We start from the raw sequence: 27,618 nt of genomic DNA, 5'->3' as shown, positions 1-27,618 counted from the left end.
AAGAGTAATCCTGGAAGGATCTTCTCTGAAGGAGGGCTGTCTCTTCAGGGAAAGCCTGGGTCTTTGGGGGGACGGGGTTCAGAAAGCCAGGCTAGAGTCCAATGCTGGATGTAAGCCACACCATCCTCCAGCCTCAGGATCTCTCTGTGCGCTCCTAGGGGAGACCTAACCTAATGGGGCACTGCAGCACCCTCCGGAGCAGAAAGACAGGTGGACCATGGAAGCCTGCAGAGCCCTGCCCTGCTCCAGGATGCCTGCGTCTCTGGATAGTAAACTTAAGTTGTGCTGTCAGTTCGTATTATCACAGTAGCTGGTGGCACTGTCAGGTCTGGGGTCCGTTTGTGTGACCCCCAGGTTCTGCTGATCCGGCTGATCCCTAGAGAGGCAGATTACCTCCTGGGGGCTGACAGGCGGGCGGGGCGGGGGCAGGAGCAGCGGGGGAAGGCCCCGCCCTCGGGGTGTGTCCAACTTGGGCGCCTCCTAAAGGACCGGGCGGGGCGTCCGGAGCGCGTGGGCCTGCGGGTCGGGTCAAGAGGTCGAAGGTGCTGCGCGTGATCCAGGATCCGAGTTGGCCGGGAGCAGGAGCATGGCGTCGTCGGGGTCGGTGCAGCAGCTGCGCCTGGTGCTGCTGATGTTGCTGCTGGCTAGTGCGGCACGGGCCAAACTCTACTTCCGCTCGGGCCAGACCTGCTACCGTCCCCTTCGCGGGGACCAGCTGGCTCTACTGGGGCGCAGGTGGGCGCGGGGCTGTGCCTAGGGAGGAAAAGGGTCAACTTCCAGGCCAGGCGCGCGCCGCCTCACACTTGGGACCCTGCCTCTCTGTGGGCCTCCCTCTGTGGGTAACCCTCATTAGGCCTGAGAAGCACAAATCCCATCCCTTCCTTTTGGGATGACTTTCACATCCGGGGAGCTTTGGGCTTTGCTGGTTTGGGCAGTTCGTGCCTCTCCTGCGTTTGTTGGCGAGCATTAGGGTATTTCGGAGATGCTCTGTCACAGTCAGCTTCCAGTAGTCCTGGGTTCTGCTGGTGGCTCTTCTGGGTCAAGCCCGAAACGTCCACATTTTGGGAAAGGGAAGAGGGAGGGGCCACAGGAGGAATGACTGGATCTGTGGCCCTGGTGGGGGGAGGGGAGGCCCCATGTGATCCAGTGTTGGTTTCCGTTGCCATGACCTCTTCCCAGGACCTATCCTCGGCCGCACGAGTACCTGTCACCGGAGGATATCCCCAAGAAGTGGGACTGGAGAAACGTGAATGGCGTCAACTATGCCAGCGTCAACAGGAACCAGCACATCCCGCAGTACTGTGGTTCCTGCTGGGCCCACGGCAGCACCAGTGCCCTGGCAGGTGGGTGGCCTGGAACTCCATGCTAAGCCTAGGGCAGGGACAGTACCTTGGCCAGGCGGGCGGCCGCACTCCACCATCCATGCTGCCTTTGGGTGAGCTCTGAAGCCATAGCCCAGGGCCACAGGGGCTGTGACCCTGAACCAGGATTCACGTTTGGTTTCCCCCTCAGCCAGAGTGAGGCGACTGTGTCATTCTGGAATTCTCTCCTGTGGACGTACTAGAGCCTCAGTGGGACAGGCTTGGACTGGGATCTGGTGACAAGTGGTTCCCAGGAACCTTCCCTTCCCCAGAGCTTGTGACTTAAGCCATTGAGAACCATGGAAGCGGTGTTGCACAATCACTGAGCTCACAGTTGGTTTGTGGGGCAAGGAAGTGAAACTGCTTCTCAGCAGTAGTTGGCATTTGGGGTGAACATCTTCCCCAATTTGAAATGCACCCCAGCTCTCTTCTCCGAACCTCAGCCTGTCCGCCAAAGGGACATAGAAGGCTCAGTAGGAAGAGAGAGGCCCGCTGAGGTCCACACCATCCAGAGGACTGCTCTGCCCCTCCTTGGTAGAGGAAGCAGGAGCCAGGGAGTTCTGGTCGACCTGTGGCACTGAGATTCAGCTTTTCCATCTCCAATAGCGGGTCCTGGAAACAAGTGGGGAAGGGTGTGTCCTGCCCAGGAGCGGACCCAGGCAGTGTCCTCTCCTGGTTGGTTATCTTTTTGGCCAGGTGTGCTGTAGGTGGAGTCTGGGTTGAGGATTAATAAAATGAAGTTTCATTAGCAGCATGGCAGTGATCTTGCCTGCAGGGCTTGCGTAGGCCTTGCCTGCCAGTTGCCTCTCAGTCCCCAACCTAGGAAGCCTCTTCTCAGGTTGGGAGACTGCCTTGTGAGGGGGGTGACAGCTGCAGCTCAGCCCATCAGCCTGGACTCTCTTTGTGGTGAGGGGTTCCTGTCTGAGGGCAGTCTGTACCCCAGAACTAGCCAGGAGCAGGTGTAGCTGTGGCCCCTTGTAGCGTCGCCTCTGAGGGCTGGGGCATACTGCTGTCCTTTCAGAAAGAGGAAGAAAGAAAGAAAGTGGGCTGACAAGAGGTGCTTATCAAGCAGGCAGGGGGTGGGGGGGGCAGCCATAGCAGAGGGTTAGAGCAAAGGCCAGGGCGCTTAGGAATGGTGTGGCCGGACTGGTGCTGGGGAAGTGAAAGGCCCTTCTCAGCAGAGCATGGCATGGGGTGAGTGTGACGGGGAGTGGGAAAGAACCGTGGGTCTGTGGATCGAGGTAACTGAGGAGGGTGTGGAACATTGCAGGATCTGGAGAGATAGCCGGAGGTTGTTGGGCCTCCCCGCCCTTGGGTGGGCACTAGGCCCTTCTGAGGTTGTATCTCCCAGTTGCTAGAGGGCAGCATCCTTGGGGCAAATGGCTGCTTCATTCTTTCTTCTCCGACATCTTCATCAGTAGTAGCCAAGGCCTTGCTTCCTCTTTCGATGAGCAGACATCAGAGGGGACTTCTGTGGGGCCCTGGCCCTTTGCCAAGACCAGAACGGGAACCCAGTTTACCTTTTCTCCTCTCTGGGCTAAGGTGTGTGAGGGTTCTTTGATGAAGAGTTTTATTGCGTCTGCGGATGGTTGAAGTGGTTAAACATCCAAGCGGCCTGTCCTTGCCCAGTCACTTCCGGTAGGTGACCAAGAGACCCTTGGTCCCACCCATCTCTCACAGTAGGTTGCTCGCCCGCCCCTGTTGGGTCATCTGGAGCCAGCCCCTCCCCCGCCACTTGCTCTTCTCTGTCCTCATGTTTTGGAGTCAGGCTGCCCAGGCCTCCTAACATCCTGACGATGGGGCGAAGTGTACCACACCCGGCTCTGCCTCCCTCCTAGGTCCTTTGCTTCACCAGGTCCCTCACTCCTGAGTTCTATATTCCCGCCCGTGACCCTTTCCTAACTTTCCTGTCTGTCTGCTGCTGCCCTTTGACCTCCATCGCAGCGGCCTTCGGCCTCAGACGTTCAGGTCATCTTACTGTCTTACTCATCAGGCCTGTCCTGCCCCTGAGGACACTTAGAGGCTATCGGACTCACCTTATGTTCCTCCTGCACACTGGTCACAGGGCCTTTAGATGTCCCACTAGTCCCTAGTGATGGCACTACGTGGTATCTTTCCCAGCGCCTTGGCTCCTGTTTGGTCTCAGACAAGAGATTCCTACAGTATGCCTGCTGAACCTGAGTCCCATCCTATTTCTTTATTTGATACCATCTCAGGATTCCTGACCAAAGGACCACAGACAGGTCCTTCTCTGACCTCCAGAGCCTGCACGGTCGGGCTCGGTCAGGCTCCTCCTTGTTCTCACATCAGCAGGGGAGGGATAGTCACCTTCTTTCACAAGTGGCTCCTCTCTCTCCTAACGTCCTCTCTCTCCTCTCTCCCTGGATGGCGTCTCGGCTATTGCTCTGTTGCTGCAACGAGACACCACAACCAAGGCAAAGTTCAAAAGACAGCACGTCATTGGGGCCTTGCTTACGACCAACATGATGGGAAGCCCAGTTGCAGGCGTGGTGCTGGAACAGTAGCTGAGGACTTAAATCGGTTCGTGGCCCTGGGGTAGAGAGGTGTGGACTTTTTAAACCTCAAAGCCCAACCCCAGTGGCACACCTCCTCCAACAAGGCCACACCTCCTAAATCTTCCCCAACTGGTCCACCAACTAGAGACCAGGCATTCAAATGCGTGAGACTATGGGGAACATTCTCATTCAAACCACCCCGGATGGACATCTCCCAGGCTGCGCTGTATACATGATAACTTAGCCTCGAGATGGTCCGCATAACATCTCCTTGCAGAGTGCAGTTGTGCAGACGGGCCATCTCAAGCCTGGGAAGCTGGGGCTGGTTGGTTGGTCAGGTTGAAACTGGACATTAAGTCAGGTCTAGAAGATGCCAGGCCTGAGGTTACCCAGACAGCCCCTGACACCGGATCTTAGCTGAGGTCACTAGAGGGAGAGACCTGAGAAGAGGAAAGGGTTCTCAGCAAGTCTCGAGAAATACACTGCTGGGACCAAGTGCAGAAGAGACATCCCAGGCGCTTCAGAAGGCAGGGGCGGCCCCTCTGCCGACCGTTCTCCGGAAGAGGCTGTCGAGTGGGGATGGAGAAGGGGGTTGGATGGATGGGTGGTGTAGAGATTGGGACACTGACAAGAGTAGCTTCAAAGGCCAAAGAGAGATGTGCAAGCAGTGGTAGATCCCTCGCTCCCAGTGCTAAGAGGGAAGGCGTGGAGCCATTGGACTCTGGGGAAGAGGTCTGTGCTCTAAGGTGCCCCCTCCTTGAAAGGTGACCTGTTGCTGGGGGATGCAGAGGGGAAAGGGCGAGTGGAGCTTGGGAGAAGGAGACAGGTCCGTCTGCCTTGGGCAGCTGGGACCCGCTTGCCTTTGGCACAGAAAGCCGTGCCAGGCACAGAAACAGGTCTAAATGGTGCGAGACGAGGCCTGCTTCTGCCTTGTTCAGCCCTCTGAGGTGATGGAGTGTGAGGGGGCATGTGAGGTATGGTTGTAGAAGGGTCTGGACTGGTTAGACGGCAGCCAATGGAGCAGGAGCTGAGTGGGTGAGTATGGGAGATGGCTCGGAGCTGAAGGCGGAGCGATGGAGGGAAAGCAGAGGTAAGCTTTTGCTTTCGGGGAGGAGTGACTGAGGCTGTGGGAGAAACGGCCTGTGGTGCCTGGCTGCTTGGTCCTGTGTAGAGCTTGAGAGTGAAGAGCAAGATGGCGGAGGTCAGCCCTCCCCTGGTGGATCCTAGCTAGCTCTTGGTGTTTGGGGGCAGCACGTGAGCTCCGAGTGCTGGTGTCCGGTCCCTCACGGAGACTCATTTGGCTCACCTAGGCTGCCCTCGACCCTGGAGATGCCCACCCCGGCCTTCTCCGTATGTTGTGTCTGGTCTCTAGCTTCCTCACACAAATGGTTTCGTTGCCATCCTGTAGTGATGAACTTTACAAGTTCTTGGGACCTCTAGATCCAGCCCCGCCTTGGCACTTGTGGACAGACGTGCAGACGTCACGGTGCCTGGGGAAGACCAAGAAGGTCTCTGAAGCCAGAGCTGAGCCGAGGCCTCCACAACTAGAAGAACCCTGGGCTCGAGCCCTGGGGCATCTGCTGGGGGAATCTTGGTGCTGGGGGATGTGGGTGCTGACTAGAGCGCTGCCTGTTACAGACCGCATCAACATCAAGAGGAAAGGCGCATGGCCCTCCACCCTGCTGTCAGTGCAGAATGTCATCGACTGCGGCGATGCTGGTTCTTGTGAAGGGGGCAATGACCTTCAGGTGTGGGAATATGCACACAAGCATGGCATCCCTGATGAGACCTGCAACAACTACCAGGCCAAGGACCAAGGTAGGCCCTGCCTGTGTCCCCACATTGCTGTACACCTGTCTCGTTCCAAGGGAGAGTGGCTGAGAGCCCACAGTTAGCCCGTGTCTGTCACGCTGTGTGGCTGGGATGCTGCAGAGGGTTGGGACGGAGACTGCAGCCCCCATGCCGAGCTGGATGGTTCCTGGTGCTGGCTCAAGGCTTACCTGGTGGTCCTTGTTGAGTTCGGTATGGAGAGAGAGATACCAGGAAAACAAGTCCAGACTGGGGATTTAGCTCAATGGTAGAGTGCTGGCCTGCCTGCCATTCCTGAGGCCCTAGACCCAATCTTAAATCTTAAACATAAATAAATAAATAAATACATAGCAGAGCACCGCATGATTGGACGAGGCATTTGGATGGCCGTATGAGCCTTTTATAAGGGGCGGAATCAGTAGGCAGCTGGTGGAAGTGCCCTTTTCTCAGAATCTGGAGCACAGAGCAGGTTCTGTGGCTGCTTGCTGGGCTACAAGTTATCCAGTGCAGCTGAAATGTCCCACCTACCTGGTTCCTGCCCCAGCAGTCCTCAACAGATCACTAGTGGGCAGAGCAGCCTGCCCCAGAAACCCATGGTTAGCACTTTTGTTTTGGACTAATTTCTTTGGAAAGCAAAGGAAAACAAACAAACAAACAAAACGTCCCAAACCAAAACCATCCTAGTGACTTTAAGCTTTGATCCTTAGACTTCCCTCACTGGAGCAGGGTGCTCTGAGGGACTCAGAAGATACCTAGAGGCCATTTGGTGACTCTGTAACACCCCTACAGCTGGCGCCTGCTGCCCGCCTCAGGGCCTTACTCACAGAGAAAGAATTCTCTGGTATAATTTGGTGTGTCCTTTGTTCTGGATGGGCTAGCCCAGCAGGGAGAGAGACCCCACCTGGGGGAAGAGGGTGGAGGGAAGGCAGCAGAGCTGCTTTGTGGAATGTCCCAAGGGCTTTATCCCTTTTCCTCATTCCCAAACCGGTGTCATCCAGCTGAGGCTAGGTCCCTTTGACCCTCCCTCATGGTTAGGGTCATCAGAACCACTGGCCAGTTTCCTCTTCCCAGAGGCACCATGGTGCAACTCACATGGGACTGTGTCTGGGGGACTAGTTCAGGTGATGATGCAATCGTCAAGTGTGCTGACCCAGGGAAGGATCTCGGCAGATGGATAGTTACAGTGCAGGTCAGCCTTGGCGTCTTCCTTAGTCTTTTTACACCTTGTTCTCTCTGGAGTGCACCCATTTTGCTAGTCTGGCTGGCCAGCAGACTTCAGAGACCCACAAGACTTCACCACCCAGGGCTGAGACCACGGACAGGTGGCATCGTGCTGCCTTTCTGTGGGTGCTGAGGAACTGAACTCTGGTCTTGGAACAGCCTTTATTGCCTGACTGATTTCCCCAGCCTGTCAACCTAATTCTTTCTTTCTTCATTTTTTTCTAAAAACAAAGTACATTTATTCAACAACGGTAATACATTGTATTATAACATACAGTGTAAACAGTAGGTTTCTGAGCATCTCCAAATTCCCAACATGCTAAGCTTTGAGATTTGGGTACAATAAAATCTCTATTTTATCTTAGAATTCCCAGGAATTCTGAAAAATTCCAGAATTAGGATTACTCCCAGCATACTTATAGCAAACTTCACATTCTGTTATTTAGACAGTTATAATTTTTGTTTAACAAGTACAAGTTTAGTAATTTTTAAAAGAGCTATGCCCTGCAGTAGTATTCAATATAAAACATATTTTACAATTCAGATCTCCCCAAGGAGGCAATGGCCCCACGTGAAATCACTGCCCATTAGGGGTGCATTCTGTATTAAGAATGTGTGATTCCTCCTTGAAAGAACAAAGAACTTACACAAAATATCCTAGCTGTGTGATATCCCTAGTAAGCATTTTTCCATTTTTTATTATCCTTTCGTGTTCTCTCCAAATGTTACACTGCACACACATGAGCATTTGTTTTCTTACATGCACATATTATGGGATAGGATCTCCATATAAAGGTGAACAGGGTTTCCTGGGTTTGGGTCACTTTGCTTAATCTTATACATGCTAAAATCCATTATTTCTGCAAATTTTGTGATTTCATTTTTCCTTGGAATAGTATCATTTTATATGTATCAGGTCTTAGTCATCCATTCTCCTGTTGATGGGCAGCTAGTTCCATTCTACTCTCTGCCTTAGTGAATAAAGCAGCAGTAAACCTGGATATGCAGAGCACTCCCCAGGAGGGTTTGGGGTCAGGGTATGTGTGTGGAAGTAGAACAGCTGGATCCGATGGGGTTCTCAGGGTATGTGCCCAGGGTTGGAACAGCTGGGTCATATGGTAGTTTTTTATTTTTAATTTTTTGAGGAATTCCCAAACTGATTTCCATAATGGCTGTATTAATTTGCATCCCCATCAGCAATGAATAAGGGCTCCTTTTCTCCAAAACATCCTCTCTAACATTTGTGGTCAGATTTCTCGATGACAGTCATTGTGACAGGATGAGGTAGTTTCTCAAAGTAGTTTCAATTTGCATTTCCGTGATGACTGCATGACTAGGGATATTGAATTTTTTTCCTTCTTCTTCTTGAGACAGGATCTCACTGTGTAGCCTTGGCCCTCCTGGAACTCGCTATGTAGGACAGGCCTCAAACTCACAGAGATCCTCCTGCCTTTATCTCCCAAGTGCTGGGATTAAGGATGTCAACCACCATTCCCAGGCCTACTTTCAAATATACTTCTGGCCATTTGTGTTTCTTCTTTTAAAAACTATTTATTCGATACATGGGGCTATTTGTTGAGTGGCTGTTTTACTTCCTTGCTGTTTGATGTTTGAAGTGCTTAGTAATTCTGGATGTTTATAGTGTAGCTGGTAAAGACGTTCTCCTACTCTGCGGGTTCTGTGCTCTGCCGAGTGTATTCTTAGCTGTACGGAAATATTTATTTTCAGGTGGTCTCATTTGCTATGTTGGGCTAATCCCTGTGCTACTGATACTCTATTTAGAAAGTCCCAGCCTACCCGTGTATCTTAAGGGGGATTTCATATATCTTTGTCTGGAAGTTTGTGTTTTGGGTTTTAAGTTGAGGCCTTTGATTCCATTTGAATTGATCTTTATATGGGATAAAAGGTACAAATCTAACTTTATTTTTCTTAGGTGCTTATGTGGTTTTCCCAGCACCATTGGTTGACTGGGCTTTTTTTAACCCCCTGTGTATGTTTTTGCCTCCTTTGTCAAGAATTAAGGGGCATAATGTTGTCAGGTCTGTCCAGCTGTCTCTGTCATTATGTCAGCGCTAGTTTTTATCACTATAGCTCTGTAGTGTACGCTGAGGCCAGGCACTGTGCCACCTCTAGCAATGCTCGAAACCTTCGAGGTTGCTTTGGCTGTTTCTGTAAACCAAATTCTGATGCTTCTCAAGCCAAGTAAGAAGGGGATGCAGTCTTTGAATCGGGTGCACTGGCCTGCTCAATCACCAGCCCGCACAGCAATCGCCTCCTTCAATTGTAATAAGCTGATTGCATTCACTTCTCAATTCCAACCTGCTGTGAGGTCCTCCTGGCCTTTAAAGGGGAAGAGAAGGGCAACTGTAGAGGGCCCTGCTGCCTGCTTACTAAGCTGCTGTGTTCTTTCTGTTCTGCCAAGACCAGGAGGGTGGGGGAGGTGAGGGCATGGGGGGGGGGGCGTCTCCCCTCTGCAGCTGAGAGAAGCACATAATTACGCAGCACCTGAGAGCTGATGGCTTCCGCCATCAGCTAATGAATGGCAGGCTAAATTGGAAAAGTGGAGAGGATGGGGCGGGCTTCGTTAGCGGGCTAATGAGGAGGTAGTGTCACGCTGACTTCTTGTGTTGTAGAATGTGACAAGTTTAACCAGTGTGGGACCTGCACTGAATTCAAAGAGTGCCACACCATCCAGAATTATACCCTCTGGAAAGTGGGTGACTACGGCTCCCTGTCTGGGAGGGAGAAGATGATGGCCGAGATCTACGCCAATGGTCCCATCAGGTAAAGGAGAGGTCTCTTCAGGTAGTGGCAAAGCCACGGCTAGGTCCGTGCACATGCAGGTAGCTTGTTCACCCTTCCAACCTGGCCAGTGTGACCCCCTAGTTTGAGCACCACAAGATCTTCTCGGCCTGTAAAGATGCTGGCTTTCTCAGACGTAAACAGGAGCCATTGGCCAGTCTGCCCCCGGGGAACTTCTATGGAAGCTAGAAGCCCCTGGCTGTGGTGAATCTGGCTGTTGGTGGGACCACTGGGGCAGGATTGGCCTACTGTAGCCTGAGTCACACAAGCACCGTGTGCTGCTTTTCACAGCTGTGGGATAATGGCAACAGAGATGATGTCTAACTACACCGGCGGCATCTATGCTGAGCACCAGGACCAGGCCATCATCAACCACATCGTCTCTGTAGCCGGCTGGGGTGTCAGCGACGAGGGCATCGAGTATTGGATTGTCCGCAACTCGTGGGGCGAACCCTGGGTAAGATGGTTTCCCTGAGTCCACACCCGTCCTCAGGTTTGTGTAGGGCTGGCTACAGCTGTGTCATCAGGGCACAGGCAACGTCAGGGGTCTGACCTCAGGACTGCAGGACTGCTGCTGCCCTGTGCACCGCTGGGTGTTAGAGGCCCCTGAGACCCAGCGGCTCCTCCCCAGCCCCGCCCTCTGAGAAGCAGGCACGGCTGGGGTCAGGTGGTCCCAATGGCGGCGCTGACTGGGTGCTCCTCGAGGACCAGCTCCTCCTTGCTCCTGCCATGTTTCTCAGGAACCCGTGAGAGCTGGGTCAGAAGTCCAGGGAGAAAAGTGCTGGGTTTGTCTTTTAGGACACAGTGCTAACAGTTAATTGTTTCAGACACAGGAATACCCTGAGAGAGCCAACGGGGGATGATAAAATGTCAGCCATGTTTACTGAATGGCCACAGGGGGGTATTAGCAAGGAGGCAGTCACATTTTCTTGCATTATTTAGCTGCCTGCATAGTGCCTTCTGGTTAAACATTGACTGAGAGGACCGTATCACAGAGCTGTGTGCTTATGTGGGGCCGAGGGAGCCTGTCTGGATTCTCAGATCCTACAGGGCTAGGTTAGGATGGTGGCCGAGGGCAGGGCCTGGGTCTGTAGTCCTGAGGCACTAATGCCGAGTTCTTGCTCCTTACAGGGTGAGAGGGGCTGGATGCGGATTGTGACCAGCACCTACAAGGGAGGAACAGGCACCAGCTACAACCTCGCCATTGAGGAGTCCTGCACATTTGGGGACCCCATTGTTTAGGGAGATGTCTCCGGAAGCAACACTGTGAACCATGAGGGGGAGGGGGTGATTACTGACACTGGAAATGTCCAGACACCTAAAAACAGCACCTGTGGACATGAGGACCAGAGTGTGGACTGCAACCTGGGAGGAGATGGTAAAGGACGAACCACAACTGCACTGAGGCCCTCCACCGTGCCCTCCAGGCCTGCCACCTCCGCCACAGAGCCCTCCAGGGCTGCCCTTCGCTATGCAGGCCTGCCTCCTCTTCTACCGTGCTTGCCCTCAGCTCAGCTTATCACCAGTTCTAGTGTTCCCCTGGAATCCCTGGGAGGGGAACAAGTCCAGCTGCCTAAGAGATGAGTAAAGTATCAGGCTTCGCCACGCTTGTGTACTTTATTTACATGAGAATAGCATACAAGGGCACCTGCACACACACACACACACACATACAGCCCAACATTACTCTTGGGAATTTAAACAACAAAATAACCAACCATCTGGGTCATAGGAAGGAAACTTACATAAACCGTTGATGGAAGCTTCCCAGCTGCTGGGTTCCCACTACCCAGAGGCCCGTGGGTTCCTCTCCAGAGGTGGCACACACCTCACTGGCATGTGATGTGTAGACTAGAGCCACATTGCATACAGAGGGGCTGCCTAACTCAGATGCTACCTTTGAGAAAAGCTACCTGCTCCTTCCCAGCAGATCCTGCTTCCAGGAGGCTGTGCCTCTTCACAGAGCAGCTTTCTGAGCCAATCCTCACCCCCCACACCCCCTAAACCGCCACCACACCCCCACAGCAGGCAGGGAAGGTCTGGCTTCAGTTATAGATGCTCTAGTTCACCACGATGAAGTTGGACTTGCAGTGAGCTGTATGGAAACACAGGTGCTGCATTAGGACAGGTGAGGAGTCAGGGGGACCACCATGGCACTGTGTATGTCCAGGCCTTACCAATGAACTCCGTCACGGGGTCATGCTCGCCCTCTGCCTTGATGGTGCCCGCGATGCTGTCATTTTCCAAGATGGGGAGGAAAAGTTGCACAAAGTCTGAGGTGTATGGAGGGGCGATGACATCCAGTACCTAGTGGAGAGACCTCAGGGTTACTGCACCTGCTGGTGTGGGGCATAGCACTCCATAATAGTCAGGGAGGTGTGAGAGGCCCTGCTGGCCCTGGGGCTTTCTCAGAGACACCCCAGCCTCTACCTCTAAGGCAGAGGACACAGCTGAAAACACAGCAGAGGTCCCATAGATGAGATGTACACAATTACCAAAACCATAGAGTTAGGGATCCCACACACACCACCTAGCCCACGACCCCCTGGTGCGCTCACTGCTGACCTCAGTGACAAAGTAGCGGATGAGTGAGATGTCGGTGTCCAGCTTCTCCAGACATTTGCGAATATAACTGACCACAGGAAGGACGTAGCCACGGCTCAGCAGGTGCACCATCCTGTCCAGCAGGGTCTTTTTCAACTCAAGCTGTGGAAGGTCAGGGACCAGGAGTGGGTCAGGGCTACGTCTCCCCCAGCATCGAGAGACTCTGGGGTGTGGCTCACCTGCTCCATCACATCGAGCTGGGAGTGCTCAGTCTCGAAGAGCTTGACAAGCAGCTGCAGAACCTGGGGGTGCAGGAGCTGGTGGCAGGTGCTGATCTGTGGGCGTCCAGAAGAGTGTCACCGAGGCGCCTGCCGGCTCTCTGTGCTCACCAGCAGGACACAGGTGTATACAGAGTTGTCACACCCACCCAATGGGGACACCACTTGTCAGCTTCTAGGCCTTCCTTCCCCTAACACTCAATAGAAACACATCTACAGTCAAGTGGAACTAGGTCCTTAAGGAAAAGCTGGCAGGACACAACTGCCTCAACGCAAAGGTCTGAGACTCGGATCTCTATGGTTACGAGTGGTCCATCCGACCTCTTACCTCATCCAACAAGGCCAGGTGAACCGGAGTGTGATCAGTCTGTAGCTGGAAGTACCTTGGTTCCGACACGGTCCAATCGACCCACTTGAGCACGCCCATCGCCACCACTGGAAACCTATGGGCAGAGTGGGGAAACTGAGGCCAAAATATGCCAGAGCAGCAAACAGTTGGGAATCAGAAAAGGCAGTGTCTGCGGACACAGTGGCTCCCCTTCACTCTGCCCTGAGGTAGTGGCTTGTGATAGAAGTGGTTTGATGGGGTCCTCTCAGAAGGGATGTGATTCTCAGCTCCTTCAAAACACCACAGCAATCACAAAGGAAGTGCGTGCAGAGTGCAGTGCCCAGACCCTTCCTTAGTGCCCAGGAAAGGGGGAGAGGCAAGCGCCCAAGTGGGTGCCGTCCCTAGAGCACACTTACGCACTCAGTCACATGTCATTCCTGTCCAGGCAATGCTTGCTGGCTTACTTACCAGTGTGATTACAGATGAGCCCAGCTCCTCTAACCCTGCATGCCCTTTCTCTAGTCTACTCTATGAAGGTCTGCTGGGCAGATCTCTGCCCAATGAGCCCTCATGATGCTGCAGCTGCTAAGTGCCCCATGTGTGCTTAAAAAACGAGAAACCCAAGTTCCTCTTGCTTTCTCAGTGCCAGAGTCCATGCTCTAACATGGAGCATGAGCACTTGGAGCAGGCCACACTCACCTGATGCACTGATAGAGCGTGCTCAGCTCGGCCACCAGCTCAGAGGCCCCCTTGTTCTCATTGCAGCACAGATTGTGGACGGTTTCCACAGCCTTTGACGTGGACTTGAGCTCGTCCTTGCCAATGCTGACCCGCTTGTTCTGAAAGGATACAAGCTGGTGAGGGATGGTGGGCGTGCGGCCTTGGCCTTGTGGTGGGGCTGGTGAGGGATGGCGGGTGTGAGGCCTTGTGGTGGGGCTGGTGAGGGATGGCGGGTGTGAGGCCTTGTGGTGGGGCTGGTGAGGGATGGTGGGCATGAGGCCTTGCGGTGGGGCTGGTGAGGGATGGCGGGTGCGGCCTTGGCCTTGCGGTGGGGCTGGTGAGGGATGGCGGGTGCGGCCTTGGCCTTGCGGTGGGGCTGGTGAGGGATGGCGGGTGCGGCCTTGGCCTTGTGGTGGGGTATCCCAGCATGGCCTCTTTTCTCCCCATGTCCCGTTCCCTGTTTCCACAGTCAAAAATCTGCTCAACTGTCAACTACACAGTCACAGAGCCCACAGGAACCAATCAGAGGCTGCTGACCGGGTGGGCCAGGGAAGTCCTAGTGTAAGAGCCCCACGCAATTCCTGCAAGCACTGGGTCTCACTATCTTGTGCACAATGGTAAAGATATTTCCAATGGAAGGTAGACTGGAGATTTCTTGCTGTCCAAATCCCCACACAGTACCAGATCTGGGGAGGCCACCAGTCTGAGAGCCCTGACAGTACCTTCTTCCAGGTCTCAACCACACTAGCAGCATAGGCCAGGATGTGGATGTACTTGTGCTTGTGATCCTGGTTGATCTTGGCCCCCGGCTTGAAGAGTGACTGCATGAACAGGTCCAGGAAAGCTGGCACCCGGATCTACGGAGAGACACACTGGGAGTGGGCTAGAAGGGCGGCTCTGACTGAGGGGAAGGACAGAAACTGACCATTTAATGGCACAGGATAGACTCGTGTGTACCATCTACTACAATGTGACAGGCCCTGACTTCAACTGCAGTAGTGCCAGAAAGAAAGGTTGGAGGAGGGTTTATGCTAGATGTAGTCATGCTTGTAACCCCGGCACTCAGAGAGGCTAGGGCAGGACTGTTGGCTCTGTTTGAGACCAGCCTGGGCCACAGACTGAGACCTTGTGCCTAACAATATCGATAAAAACTACTTCAACAGGGATCACCATGCGTGGCCTTCAGAGAATGAGGGGAGCTTGGAGGCCCCCCAGTGAGCCCCCCCACCTGACACCTGGTGCCCCCCCCAGCCACCTGACACCTGGTGTGGGGACCTGGCCTCACTGAAGCACAGGCAGCTTACGAGTTCCACAGGAGGAGGGTCCATGCTGGTGAACATCTTGAACAAGACTGTGATGTCTGCAGGATTCAGGGCTCCCCTGGACAGCATGGCGCCAAGCGCTTGGCAGGCACGGGGGTAGGAGGCAGCTGTGCCCAAGGCCAGCGTGATCTGACTGGCATCATGGCCTCTGGTTGGAAAACCACACACCATCACTAACGGCTTTCTCTTTTCTCTCACTTTTGAGCATCCAGGCCTGAGCTGGGAGGACCTGCACTGTTCCACAGCTCTGTAAGTCACCCCTTCAACAAACTGACCCCTAGAAGCAACAGTCACAGTGAGCTGCGGAAGACCCTGATGTAGCCACAGCCTCCGTGAGGGGGTCACACACCCTCCATGTGCCAGCAGAGGAGCCTTAGCAGCAGACAGAAACCTGGAGGCCCAAGCTGAACTGTTTTCATGTCAATTTGTCCTACCACATGTGTGCACAAGTGCACACCGTCAAAATGGCCACCACCAAGCCCAGCAAGGCCTAGAGACTAGAAGTTACACTGAGTTCAGCTCCACAGGTAAACAAAAATGACCTAGGATTGATGGAGCTGGAAACTCGCCTGTGGACCTAGGACTAGGGTCTGAGGAAAGGGAGGCAGGAGCGGGGCAGGCAGATGGCTCACTTCTCCTGGGCGAAGCGCTGGACTTCTTGAGCGACCCTGCGCACTGCAGAACCACCCTGTTCCTCCTGGGCCAGCACGGACATCATGGCCTGTGCAAACAGGTACGTGTGCTCCCCATGGCATACCATCTTCTAGAAAATTCCAGGGAGACAGAGTTCAGGTCACAGTGTAAGTGCAGATAAAGGAGTCTCTGGCCAGGGGCTTTCTGATCCAGAGAACCTTTACAGAGTGAGGACATCTCATGCTCAGAAGACTGACCTCAGCTAGGCCCCTGTAGCCTGAGATTCAGAGGGACTTACTGCAAACTCGGGGAGATTTTTCTCAAGGTTTTCTTCTCCTCCATCCAAGATTGTGGCTAGAGAGGTCCGAAGCACTCTGGAGAACACTTCCAACTGCTGGCAGGCTGTGGACACGCTGGTGATCTCCCCTTGGTACCCCGCGTCAGAAATGAGCTGCCACACAACCCAAGGCCAAGGGTCAGCACCTGGGGCCCCACCTTTCAGAGCAGCGAACCAGTCAACTCTGTGTAGGGACTGAGCTAAGCAAGAACTGCTCTCGATCCCCAACGTCTCCTATGCCTCACGCTGTGCCACCATCTAGGTGCTTGCTTGCCCAGACTCACAGGTCTCCTGGGCCTTGGTGTCTGAGAAAAGGCAGCCAGGTCAGGTCTGCCTGAGGCCTGTCGGCACATAGACGCAATCCAAGCTCTGGTGCGTCCCACACTGACATAGTCCGTGCTGCCCTAAGCGCAGACACAGTCTCTGCTCCTCGAATTCCCGAGAGGACCACAGAGCCGACCTGCTTCCGGTCTTTCCTGGACTCCAGGGTTCTCCCTACCTTCACGGTGAAGTTGAGCATCAAACAGTCAGGATGGGCCTCAGCCAACTTATAAAACAGGTCTCTCCATGTTGTGTGTGCGATCATCTGCTCAAGCCAGGCTGGGGTCTGCCAAAGACAAGGCGCAAGGCGAAGACCTCACCTTAGACTCGGAAGTCTGTGCTGCACAAGCGGTCGTTCCAACCGGAAGAGACCGGTGGACAGCCCCAGCTCTGGGAGGAGTGGGGTTCGCCTTGTACACTCAATTTAGCTCAACGGTGAACTTCCTGGATGCCCGTTCACAACTTTGGAGAGAGGTGCCTAACTGGAGAGGGTACAGAGCACGCGTGCGCGCTTCCTGGGGGACAGATGAAAAGCCAAGGAAGCGCGCATCCCTTGGGGCCCCATCACGTACAGCGCATGCTTACCAAGCCCTTTGCCTTTGGCCAGAGAGAGAACGGCATCCCCGCCACCGCCCCAGCTCCATGGGGCTCGCAAAGCAGAGTCACCTGGGACCACTGGCTGGCCCTGAAGGAAGGCCTGAAGCGCAGCGGTCTGTGGCCTCTCTCGTACCTTCCTTCCCTCCCACCCACCCCGCTTTTGTCCACCAGGGGCTGAGCCACAGCCCAGATCCCCGGGATCGGTACATGCATGCTCTGTAAAAGATTTGCCCCATGGCTTCCTGGGTACCTAATATTCCTCAGTGCTTGCGTCTTGGAGGACGCCTGCAGCCCTCAAGCCAGACCTGCCCGCGGTCTTTGGGGGGAGGCAATGAGCGCTCCTGGCCTCAGCACTGGGACCTCCCACACAAGCACCTCACTCCTCAGGGTGCAGAGAGGAAGCTGGCAGAGGCTGTGGCGTGCTGGGGCAAGGACAGCGTCCCTCACCTCTCCTTCTTCAGTGAAAATGGAATCTGCTTTCCGAGGGTCAAAGTGCTTGATCAGTAAACTCTTCAAGTGGTTTTCCACAGTCTCCTGCACCTGCACAGGCTCCACACCTGGGAGAAAATGGAAGCGTTGCCTGAAGCAGCACCCCACCCCACCCCCTAAACAGCATGGCCTGTCTACTGGGGTCACAGAGCTCTATGACCACAACTGAAACTGCGGGGAAGATTCTGGACCCTGTAGAGATAGTTTCTAAGTCTATTCAGTGGTAACACCCCAAAAGAAACACAGTATGGATTCATGAGACCACGAGACATCTGCCCTTTCTGTATGGTCAAGAATGACATCTTCAAACTCCCACTCATCAGAGAAAGCGGGCCAGGTGAGGAGCTGAAAGTACACTCTGGCCCTGTGGAGATGGCAGGTGCAGTCGAGAGCCACACTAGGATCCAGTCACTCTGACAGCCAGGAGGCAGCTGGTTTCCGGACAGTGCTTGAATGACGTCAGTGTGCCCAATTCAGTGGATTTACAGTAAGGCTCTGTTCTGATCACATTAGCTAAAAGCCATCATCAGAGCCAGTCCTAAATTATCCATCATTTAGCGGTGGCTGTAACGGGCCTCTTGAAAGGAGACACTGAACACACACCATGTAACCCTGTAATTCGATGGCTGGGGAAGCAACTCAGTGAGACTCAGTTCATAGGCTACCTGCAAACCCAGCGACTGAATCACAGCTCAGAGCTGAGCACGCAAAGGGGGCACTCAGTCCTTCAGCCCTGGAATCTGGGAAACCAGGAATGCTTGAAAGGCTAATTTATCAGCACCATAAAGACCCAAAGGTCTCTTAAAGGAGATGAGCAGAAGCTGGCTAGATGGCTCAGTGGTTAAAGTGCTTCTCATACAAACATGGGGACCAAAATTTGGATGTCTAGAACCCATGCAGAAATACCAGGTGGGCGCGGGGGTCAACTTGTAACCCAGCACTCAGCAAGAAAGACAGGGAGGGCATCCGCAGCAAGCTGGCTAGGAAGAGTAGCCATCTCAGCAGGCCCTGGGTTTGACTGATACCCCACGATAATGTGTAAGGTAATAAAGCAATCTAAGAAGACCCCACACTCAACCTTGGAGCCCCAAATGCACATATGCATACCACACCCACATGTACACATATGCTGTGCACTCACACACCCATGTGTATACACACACACACACACACACACACACACACACGTAAATGGAGAAAAAAACAGGAGGGATAAGTAGCCAGGACAGGGACTACTGTCCCAAGCACCTGTCTGGATGAGCCACTCGGCCAGGAGGTTCACAGTCTGGGCCACTGCCGTATAGTTCTCAGACAAGAGCTGGATGACATTTTCTGGAGACCCTCCTGCTTGGAAGTACCTGTGAAGAGCAACAGGTCAGCGTTTCCACGGAGTGGACACAGAGGAGCTGGGGGAGACGGGTGGGCAGGGCAGGTAGTGGGACTTCAGGTTCTTCTGGGGGGTCAAAGGGCTGGTAGTGGGACTTCAGGTTCTTCTGGGGGGTCAAAGGGCTGGTAGTGGGACTTCAGGTTCTTCTGGGGGGTCAAAGGCTCTAGCCATCTTCCCTGCCAAGATCACATTCTTTGCGCCACAGAACTCTCCCCGCGCGCCCGAGTGTGCACACTGCTCTCATGCACCTCTTCAGAGTGTTGAAGATGGAGGGCTCCATGATGTAGTCCCGGGTGGAAAACTTATGCAGACACTCCTGCTGCACCTCAGCATCGTCCTCTCCTTCTCCGGAATCATCCTCCTGGTGCTGGGAAGGGCGAGAGTCCGGAGGGGCTTCCTTAATATATAGATGCCCTGCCATCTTGCTTTAGAGATCTCAAAGACCATTTTCAAAGTGTCACATGTATGATTTCATCTGACCCTATGACAACCTCGCCATGTGAGCTAGGCAAGTGGCAGCTTCAAAGGGGTCAGGAGACACACCAAGCAGGCTGCCTGGCCAGTCCCCAGCGGTGAGTCCTGTACAAAAACATTGCAGACTCCATTCCGGTCAGGACTGGAGCCTATGGAGGAGTGGTCCTCCCTGGGCTGGAGGGACAGCTGACATTCAGCTCAACAGTTGGCCTCCACTACAATTCCACATGCGCTACCCGATGCTCTCCAACAGAGACTAACCAAGTGGTTCTGTCAGAAGAGCCACCAACTAACACTTACTATCGCCAGTCCTCTAATTCTAGCCAGAGGCCACCCATGCAGGCTGTCTGACCTGCTAGCAAATACGTGGTATGGTGGACTAAGTGACCTCAGGTCTGTCTGGCTGCAAAGCTGTCGTCATAACAGCAAGCAGAGGCTCTGTAACAGTGACTGCACCGAGTCTGGGAACCTAAAAAAATTACAAGACATGGCGTTTCCATGGAAGGAGCTCACAAAGCAGGAGGCCTACCCCCAGGCAAATGACGCAAGGAGGAAAGAGCCAGGCCAGGAACCAGCAGAAGAGCCAAATCAACCTCTTCCTGTTCTTGTAAATAAAACTTTATTGGAACATGATTATATCCACTCTTGTGCTTTATTATCTGTGACTACTTCCCTTAACCTGGTGGTTAAGCAGCTATGAAACGGCCCCACGCCACCTAAGACACATACAATGTGGCTCTTCGCGAGAACTTTGCCCCAGGGGTCTGGACTCTCTGAAAGCAATGTGCTAGGAGCAGACAGAGTCCACCACCTTCACTCCGGCGACTGGGGTGTCTTCTCTTGGACGGCATTTGTAAGCGGTGCTTGCAGAAGGCTGCACTTCACCCTGAGAGCCACCCACATATTGTCAGAATTACCAGGCATCTACCCTGTCCCCCACCCCGACAAGATTTCTCCGACACACCAGGCCATGAGGCCGCTCCCATGTCTACAGCTTCACCTGGCTGGACCACTTCAGATCCAAGCATGTAATGCTCTTCTTCCCATTCCACACCCCAGCAGGACTCCGAACTCTGGAAGTTCAACTGATCCTGTCTTTGCCTAGAAACAGATCAGCTATACTATACTTCAATACTATACTTCACATCTAGACTTCAATAAATGACCCCTCTAATCATCTCCATACCACCCAGAATCCTTGGATGTGTCTTCAGTTTCTCTTCCTCTCTTTTCCCTCCTACTTCCTGCCAGCAAGCCCCATCCCCCGCATTCCGCCTCCCAGTCGAGGGTCCAGGTTGGTACTTCCTTTTCCTTCCTTCTTGTATGCTTCCCGCAGCAACACCTCCACACACCTCAACCTGTCACCCCCCAGAATCACCTTTCACACCGATGCTACCCTCATTAAGTCACAAATCTGACCTAGCTGCTTAGTTTCCTGTTTCCCTCTGCAGGGAAAAGAATCCCAAGCTCTAGTCTAACTCTGTCCTGCTTACCTGTGCAGTCTCAGCTACAGTCATTCCTGCGTAGATCCTGTGGCCAACTCATCTACGTGTCTATAAGTCAATGGCTCTGAGCTTCCGTCATCCAGACTCAACAGCACTGTAGGCTCTCTACCCCTCATCCGATCCCCAAACCAGGGAAGAAGGAACCAGCTCAAGCCTCCATCCTCCATCCTCCATCCCTCTGGACTTTCGCCCCTTCAAGTACAGTCAGAGAACAGAGATGACGCAAGTGTACAAATGCGGGTGTGTGTGTGTGCGGTGTTTTACACTGTAACATTCCATCTACAGATGTGCTGAACCACACTCAGTTACTCAGGACACCTAAGTCGCAGGTTTGACACTCTGCTAGCTCATCGCTCTCATGGGGAGAGCACATTAGGAAGACTGAAATTCAGAAGGGCGGTGGTGGCGCACACCTGCAATCCCAGCACTCTGGGAGGCAGAGGCAGGCAGATTTCTGAGTTTGAGGCCAGCCTGGTCTACAGAGTGAGTTCCAGGACAGCCAGGGCTACACAGAGAAACCCTGTCTCAAAAAAAAAAACAAATCCAAAAAACCGAAAAAAAAAAAAAAGATTGAAATTCAGTGGACTCTAGGCCAGGCCCTGCCACACCTAACCCTCAACAGATACAGAACATGGAAAACTACCAAGCTAAGCCACAGAGTACTTTCTCATGTCCATGTGGTCTCCTGATGTGTTCCTGTGTGTACATTGTCTGTGTGTAGATGTTAGAGATCAAGGTTGGCTGTCTTCTCCAGTCACTCTCCACACCCCTTTCTGAAGATCTCTCACTAGCAAGGTTCACCTGGCCGGCCAGGGAGCTCCGGGAATCCATCCCCCAGTGCTGGGTTACAGAGAGGAGCTGCTGGGCATGGCTTTTTATGTGGGTGCCAGTTTCTGAGCCCAGGACCTAGTGCTTGTGTGGCAAGCACAGCCCTTGCTGACCCATTCCCCATATTTATCGGAGTCTGGACCACCTCGGTGACTGTGTCACTTAAGTGGCAACAGACACAAAGGACTTCACTCTGAGTCTTCCTTCCTTCCTTCCTTCCTTCCTTCCTTCCTTCCTTCCTTCCTTCCTTCCTTCCGCCCAGGGCAGATTGCTGAGTCTTTTTGCCTTACTTAGGAATAATACAAGCCGGGCGGTGGTGGCACACGCCTTTAATCCTGGCACTTGGGAGGCAGAGGCAGGCAGATTTCTGAGTTTGAGGCCAGCCTGGTCTACAGAGTGAGATCCAGGACAGCCAGGGCTACACAGAGAAACCCTGTCTCAAAAAAAAAAAAACAAATCCAAAAAACCGGAAAAAAAAAAAAAGATTGAAATTCAGTGGACTCTAGGCCAGGCCCTGCCACACCTAACCCTCAACAGACACAGAACATGGAAAACTACCAAGCTAAGCCACAGAGTACTTTCTCATGTCTCTGTGGTCTCCTGATGTGTTCCTGTGTGTACATTGTCTGTGTGTAGATGTTAGAGATCAAGGTTGGCTGTCTTCTCCAGTCACTCTCTCCACCCCTTTCTGAAGATCTCTCACTAGCAAGGTTCACCTGGCCGGCCAGGGAGCTCCGGGAATTCATCCCCCAGTGCTGGGTTACAGAGAGGAGCTGCTGGGCATGGCTTTTTATGTGGGTGCCAGTTTCTGAGCCCAGGACCTAGTGCTTGTGTGGCAAGCACAGCCCTTGCTGACCCATTCCCCATATTTATCGAGTCTGGACCACCTCGGTGACTGTGTCACTTAAGTGGCAACAGACACAAAGGACTTTACTCTGAGTCTTCCTTCCTTCCTTCCTTCCGCCCAGGGCAGATTGCTGAGTCTTTTTGCCTTACTTAGGAATAATACAAGCCGGGGTGGTGGCACACGCCTTTAATCCTGGCACTTGGGAGGCAGAGGCAGGCAGATTTCTGAGTTTGAGGCCAGCCTGGTCTACAGAGTGAGATCCAGGACAGCCAGGGCTACACAGAGAAACCCTGTCTCGGAAAAATCCAAAAACAAAACAAAACAAAAAGGAATAACACTCAATTCAAACTCTAGAGCAGTGGTTCTCAAAACTCCTAAGGCTGCAACCCTTCAACACAGTTCCTCATGTTGTGGTGACCTCCACCCATAAAATTACTTTTGTTGCTACTTCATAACTGTAACTTGCTACTGTTATGAATTATAGTGTAAATATGCAGGATAACTGATATGCAACCAGTGGACCTCCAGAAGGGTTATGGCCCACAGGTTGAGAACTCCTGCTCCAGAGCATAGACTGAGATATCACACAAAAGCACTCAGCCCAACATCCAAATTAACCAAATCCGACTCGATATATCCGCCACTGAGTTCCCAAGTGACGTAATATGCTCTAGCATACAAACAGATGCCCAGAGTCTTAAGTCCTACTAGTCAGCAGCTCTATAGGACCCCTGGAAGCTATGACTGATGATGGACAGCTCCAACCAACCAACTACTGAGGACTTCCCTGAGTTCCAGACACCCCTCACCTTACCTCCACCTTCCTCTCTGCACCACAGACCACTCCATTAGTATACTTCCCTGCATCCTATATTCATTCAAAGCTCATCTTGCTTCATGTAGAAAAGGCCAATTCTCAGGGTCCCCGCACATTCTCCAGAAGAATACGGGAGGCTTAAGTAAGTCATACACCTGGATGGGCTTCTGAGTCCCTAACTCTGGTATTTTTGGGGACACTGGTGCCAGTTCCCCATCTCTCACCCAAACCTTGCACAGTCGGGACTACGAGATCTTTCCTGCTCTGTACTCTAAGGATGAATTAAATCACCCAAAAGTGAAAAAAAGTTTGGTTTGTCCAGCCCCAGAGAGTGTTTCCCCAACCCCGGGATGCTGCTGGAGTTTGGAGTTAGTTTGTTCGCTGTTATTACTTTGGTCCTCCTCTCCCTTGGAGTCTGTCCTGCCCCCTTGGGCCAGGAGGCACCATGGCTCACGCCTGGCAGAGAGGTCAGCCCCACTTGTCACTGGGAATAAGAGTGCATGGGAAACTGAGGTCCCTAATGGGACAGGACCGGCCCGGAGCCCCGAGTGCAGTTCCTGGACCCGCTAGGCTAGGGGCCGGGGTCGGAGGTCAGGGAGTCAAGGGTCACCGGCCCCGTACCCGGGTCTGGCCGGAGCAGGCGCCTCGAGGACAAGGCACAGACCCGGCTTCCTGGCGGAACGCCTACTGTCCTCTCACCTGGCCGCTGTCCGCCTCCTCGCCCCACTCTGATGCATTCCCGAAGTAGTCTTCTCCCACAATTGTACCCGGCGCCGGACCCGCCATATTTGCCGCGACTCCTCACTGCGCGTGCGCGGGACACATCAAATCGTAGGGCGCGTGCGCGGTTCCGGTCCTCAGGCAAGGCTAGAGAGGTGGGGTTGGTGGGGGCGTGGTCACACAGGGGGCGTGGCCTTGCTTTGGCCTGCTGGGCGGGGCAATCTCTGAAGAGCAAGACTACTTGAGTCTCAGCTTTATCTCTGCACAGAAAACTTCCAAGTTACCTTTTTGCCTTTTTAAGACAGGGTTTCACTCGGAAGTTCAAGCTAGCTTCAAGCTGCTATAAAAACCTCGAACTTTCAGTCAGCTTAGCTTTGCCTATCCAGTGCAGTCGCCAACCGAGAGGAGGTATCCATTGAGGATAGTGTCTCGGCCTCCCAGCAATGTTCTGATATCTTTTACTATGGGCAGAAAAAAAAAAACTCAGTGCATTGCAGAGCGAGATGTAAAACGTATTTCCAGTGGAGGAGGCCCTACAGCCTACAAAAGCTGTGACTGGGCGCTGGGAAGGAGGACCCACTGAACACATATCCTGAAGATAACTCGTTTCCTGGCAGGTGGCCTCAAATGTCAGTGAGGTTAATCCCATGGGCTCTGGATGCAGACAGTGAGGAGAGGCTAGAGAAAAGTCATGTAGCACAGTCCTCAGGCATGTCTGCAGAGGTTTTGAGATGCTATTTTACTCCTTCCTTCCTTCTATCACTCGACAAGTGTTTGTTGGATAACTCCTAAGTGTCGGGATCATTGATAACACCTGGAGCTCAATGACGTACTCATGGCCGAGAGATCTTCACAACAGCGCAACCTGCGATCCAAGGGGGCTAGCCTGCAAAGGGGAGACGTGGTAATGGATAACCAAAGCAAATACTCTGTAATGATAAAAGAGACTTTCCAAAGGTGCTCAGGGTGGGTCTTCCAATTTCAAACAACCTATTGAAGAAAGCCTCCCTCCGGAGCTTGTGGCATCTTGCATTTTAGTTGATGCCAGAGCCGCCCAAGTTGACAACCACTTGCAGGGATTTAGTCCAATGGTGCATTGAAGCATTAGACCCAGAGTTAGCAGGTAGTCGGTGGGAATTAGTTATTATAAAAGTTCATCTGGATTTTTGTTTGTTTAAGGAAAGTGATGGAACAGATATGTCTGGAATTTCTAGCTATTTGCTACCCCCACGAAGGACTAAGAGAGAAGATGGAGGAGACCAGAGTTGCAGGGCGTGATGGGGAAGTCTGCACACTCACAGGAGGCCCAGCAGGAGGTAGGTCTCTGCCTGGTGCACTGGAGGCAACCCTGAAAGGCTCTTTGCGGATGGTGGAGGGCCACTTTGCATACCTCTGCTTGGTGGGTCTAGACCTAGCTCACATGAGGAAGGGGTTTCAAGTTCCGGGGTGCCCAGCTTTGGATTTGTTTCAGGCTCATTTTTATTTGTTTTCTGAAAATGTTGGGAATAATGAATGTCTATTAAATTCCAACTACGGCTCTTAGATGAAAGGAAAATACTGTCTGAGTGGAAAGCAGGCAGATTCGTATATGAATAATTAATGGCACATACAGAAGCAGGGGTTGTCTAACTCGCCTCTCCCTTAACCAATGAAACCAACTATGAAACCGGTTAACAAGTCTAACAGCGTTGCGTCCAGCCTATGTCACTGTGGCTGGAATACCTGATCTCTAGCCTGTGTCTCCTGAGATTCTACTGTTTTTCTGGAAAGACTCATCCAGCATGAGTTCATTACCCGAGGATAATCCTCTGAAGTTATTTGTTCCCTTGGTTAAGAGCTCTGGCAGAGGTCCACAGGAGTGAGAAGCTGTGCTCTGATCCATTAAAGAACTGTTCAGTGAGCCGGGCGGTGGTGGCACACACCTTTAATCCCAGCACTTGGGAGGCAGAGGCAGGCGGATTTCTGAGTTCGAGGCCAGCCTGGTCTACAGAGTGAGTTCCAGAACAGCCAGGGCTATACAGAGAAACCCTGTCCACCCCCCTCCTTCCCCCCCAAAAAAAGAAAAAGAAAGAAAAAAGAACTGTTCAGTGAGTGCCTCCCGGGTAGCCTGGGCTAAGACCTACCTGAGCTAGGCATACAGCCTATCTGTCAATCACTAGGAAAAAGAAGAGAGAAAAGAGAAGCTGTCACAGATGGGAGGGAGGGCTGAAGCCTAAAGCAGGGGTCATCCGGAAGCGTTCCAGGGAAATATTGAGTCTTAAGTCCTGAAGCGGAAGGATTGAGGAAAGAGGAGAGAGGACAGCAGAGTCACTGAGGAGTCTCAGCGGGTAAAGCACTGGCCCCCAGCCACTCACTCCATGGTGGAAGGAGAGAACCAACCCCCTCACTTTGTCCCCTCCCCCCCTCCCCCAGTGAGCACATTTTATTTAAAGATTTACGTTTACAGTAGAAAGTATAAAGTCAGAGGGGAGGAGCCGGGAGATGGCGTCTGTAGCACCGGTCTCCATGGGTCATCTCATAAACTGTTCCATTGCCTTGGTCTGTCAGCCTTGGGCCCTGACACTTGGACATAGATTTTTCTCCTACTTCCTCATGCTAGGAAATCTTGCCCAGCCCTTATCTTCCAAACCACTCTGTGCTGGGAACCCTCATCTGCGTTGTCAGCTCCCATGCCTTCTCAAGTGTCTGGTCTTGAGTATTTAACCAACAAGCTGCCCGTTAGCTTCATTGTTAGAGATCCTAAGGGCACTGCAGCGTCTCCATGAGAAACCCAAACTTAGTTCTTCCCCTTTTGGGTGGCCACCTCCATAGACACATGCAAGTCACCTCTCATTTGTGCTCCCTTCCGCGCCTGTACAGTGGGTGAGACATGTCGTATCTTTCCATAGGTCTCCATCTTCACTGCCACCACCTCAGTTCAGGGTCGTACCAGCTCTCACCTGAGTGACTACTATAGCTCAAACTGGTCTGGGGCAAAGTCCCCAGCTGTCACTTCTTCTCACCAGAGTAGATCTTACTTGACCCTGAGTACAGCCGTACATAGAATAGGGATGCAAGTCAGTTACCAATAGTAAATCATAGATTTATCTTAAAACAATTCTTTTTTAAAAAAAAAGATGTAACTATTTTATGTATATGAATACACTGTTGCTCTCTCCAGACACACCAGAAGAGGACACCGGATCCCATTACAGATGGTTGTGAGCCACCATGTCGTTGCTGGGAATTGAACTCAGGACCTCTGGAAAGGCAGCCTGTGCTCTTACCTACTGAGCCATTTCTCTAGCCCCTTAAAACAATTCTTTAGGGTGCAGAAATGTAGTTCAGTTGGAAGACTGGTTACTTGCCCTCCGCCCCTGAAGGCCCCTGATTCAAGTCCCAGCACATACATTGGATGTAATGACACACACCTGTAATCCCAGCACTTGGAGGGTGGAGGCAGAGGAGTAAAAGGCTCAAGGTCACCCTTACTGAGCTGGGAGCTCAAACCCAGCCTGGATGATGTGAGACTCTGCCTCAAAAACAAATAATTCTTTGGTATACATGTACTTTCAGCATTCATTAAAGACGAAAACAAATTTGCATGCTAACAAGACCTCTGTGCTTATTAATCATTGCATAAGAAATTAAATTTTGGCTAAAGATTTGATCCTACAGGATGTAGAGATTTTTTAAGTGTTTCCAGAGTTGATTGATATTTTGATTTTATAATTATCAATGCCAAGAACACCACTTTACATAAATGCACAGTACAAAGAGGCA

The 27,618-nt window shown here is 52.6% G+C and overlaps 2 protein-coding genes across 2 annotated transcripts; one reads left to right on the top strand and one right to left on the bottom strand.

The window, feature by feature from the left end:
* The first annotated feature begins 481 nt into the window (after window positions 1-481).
* On the top strand, window positions 482-11,314 carry Ctsz (cathepsin Z). Its single transcript, XM_052184473.1, has 6 exons — window positions 482-735; window positions 1,180-1,343; window positions 5,516-5,695; window positions 9,541-9,691; window positions 10,001-10,166; window positions 10,841-11,314. Exons 1-6 carry the CDS (start codon window positions 587-589, stop codon window positions 10,949-10,951), a joined length of 921 nt encoding a protein of 306 aa, XP_052040433.1. The 5' UTR covers window positions 482-586; the 3' UTR covers window positions 10,952-11,314.
* Nelfcd (negative elongation factor complex member C/D) lies at window positions 11,308-23,962 on the bottom strand. Its single transcript, XM_052184472.1, has 15 exons — window positions 23,836-23,962; window positions 18,914-19,032; window positions 18,527-18,636; window positions 17,237-17,346; window positions 16,371-16,478; window positions 15,833-15,985; window positions 15,534-15,664; window positions 14,884-15,049; window positions 14,302-14,436; window positions 13,559-13,698; window positions 12,860-12,974; window positions 12,493-12,588; window positions 12,275-12,415; window positions 11,887-12,016; window positions 11,308-11,804 (listed from the first exon to the last, which is right to left on the bottom strand). The coding sequence occupies exons 1-15, from the start codon at window positions 23,920-23,922 to the stop codon at window positions 11,770-11,772; spliced, it is 1,776 nt and encodes a 591-aa protein (XP_052040432.1). The 5' UTR covers window positions 23,923-23,962; the 3' UTR covers window positions 11,308-11,769.
* Between the last annotated feature and the right edge of the window lie 3,656 nt (window positions 23,963-27,618).

This window comes from Apodemus sylvaticus, chromosome 5, assembly GCF_947179515.1.
Source record: "Apodemus sylvaticus chromosome 5, mApoSyl1.1, whole genome shotgun sequence".
In the NCBI taxonomy this organism is placed as follows: Eukaryota; Metazoa; Chordata; class Mammalia; order Rodentia; family Muridae; genus Apodemus; species Apodemus sylvaticus.
Note: the sequence above shows the minus strand (reverse complement) of the source record. Positions and strands in the feature narration are given on the sequence as shown.

Coding starts and splice junctions, on each gene's coding strand:
- Ctsz (XM_052184473.1), top strand. CDS start 587: ATGGCGTCGTCGGGGTCGGTGCAGCAGCTGCGCCTGGTGCTGCTGATG. Junction 1,344..5,515: donor CAGCACCAGTGCCCTGGCAG/GTGGGTGGCCTG, acceptor TGCCTGTTACAG/ACCGCATCAACATCAAGAGG. Junction 10,167..10,840: donor ACTCGTGGGGCGAACCCTGG/GTAAGATGGTTT, acceptor TGCTCCTTACAG/GGTGAGAGGGGCTGGATGCG.
- Nelfcd (XM_052184472.1), bottom strand. CDS start 23,922: ATGGCGGGTCCGGCGCCGGGTACAATTGTGGGAGAAGACTACTTCGGG. Junction 17,347..18,526: donor CGAGTGGCTCATCCAGACAG/GTGCTTGGGACA, acceptor ATTTTCTCCCAG/GTGTGGAGCCTGTGCAGGTG. Junction 13,699..14,301: donor TGGTTGAGACCTGGAAGAAG/GTACTGTCAGGG, acceptor GTATCCTTTCAG/AACAAGCGGGTCAGCATTGG.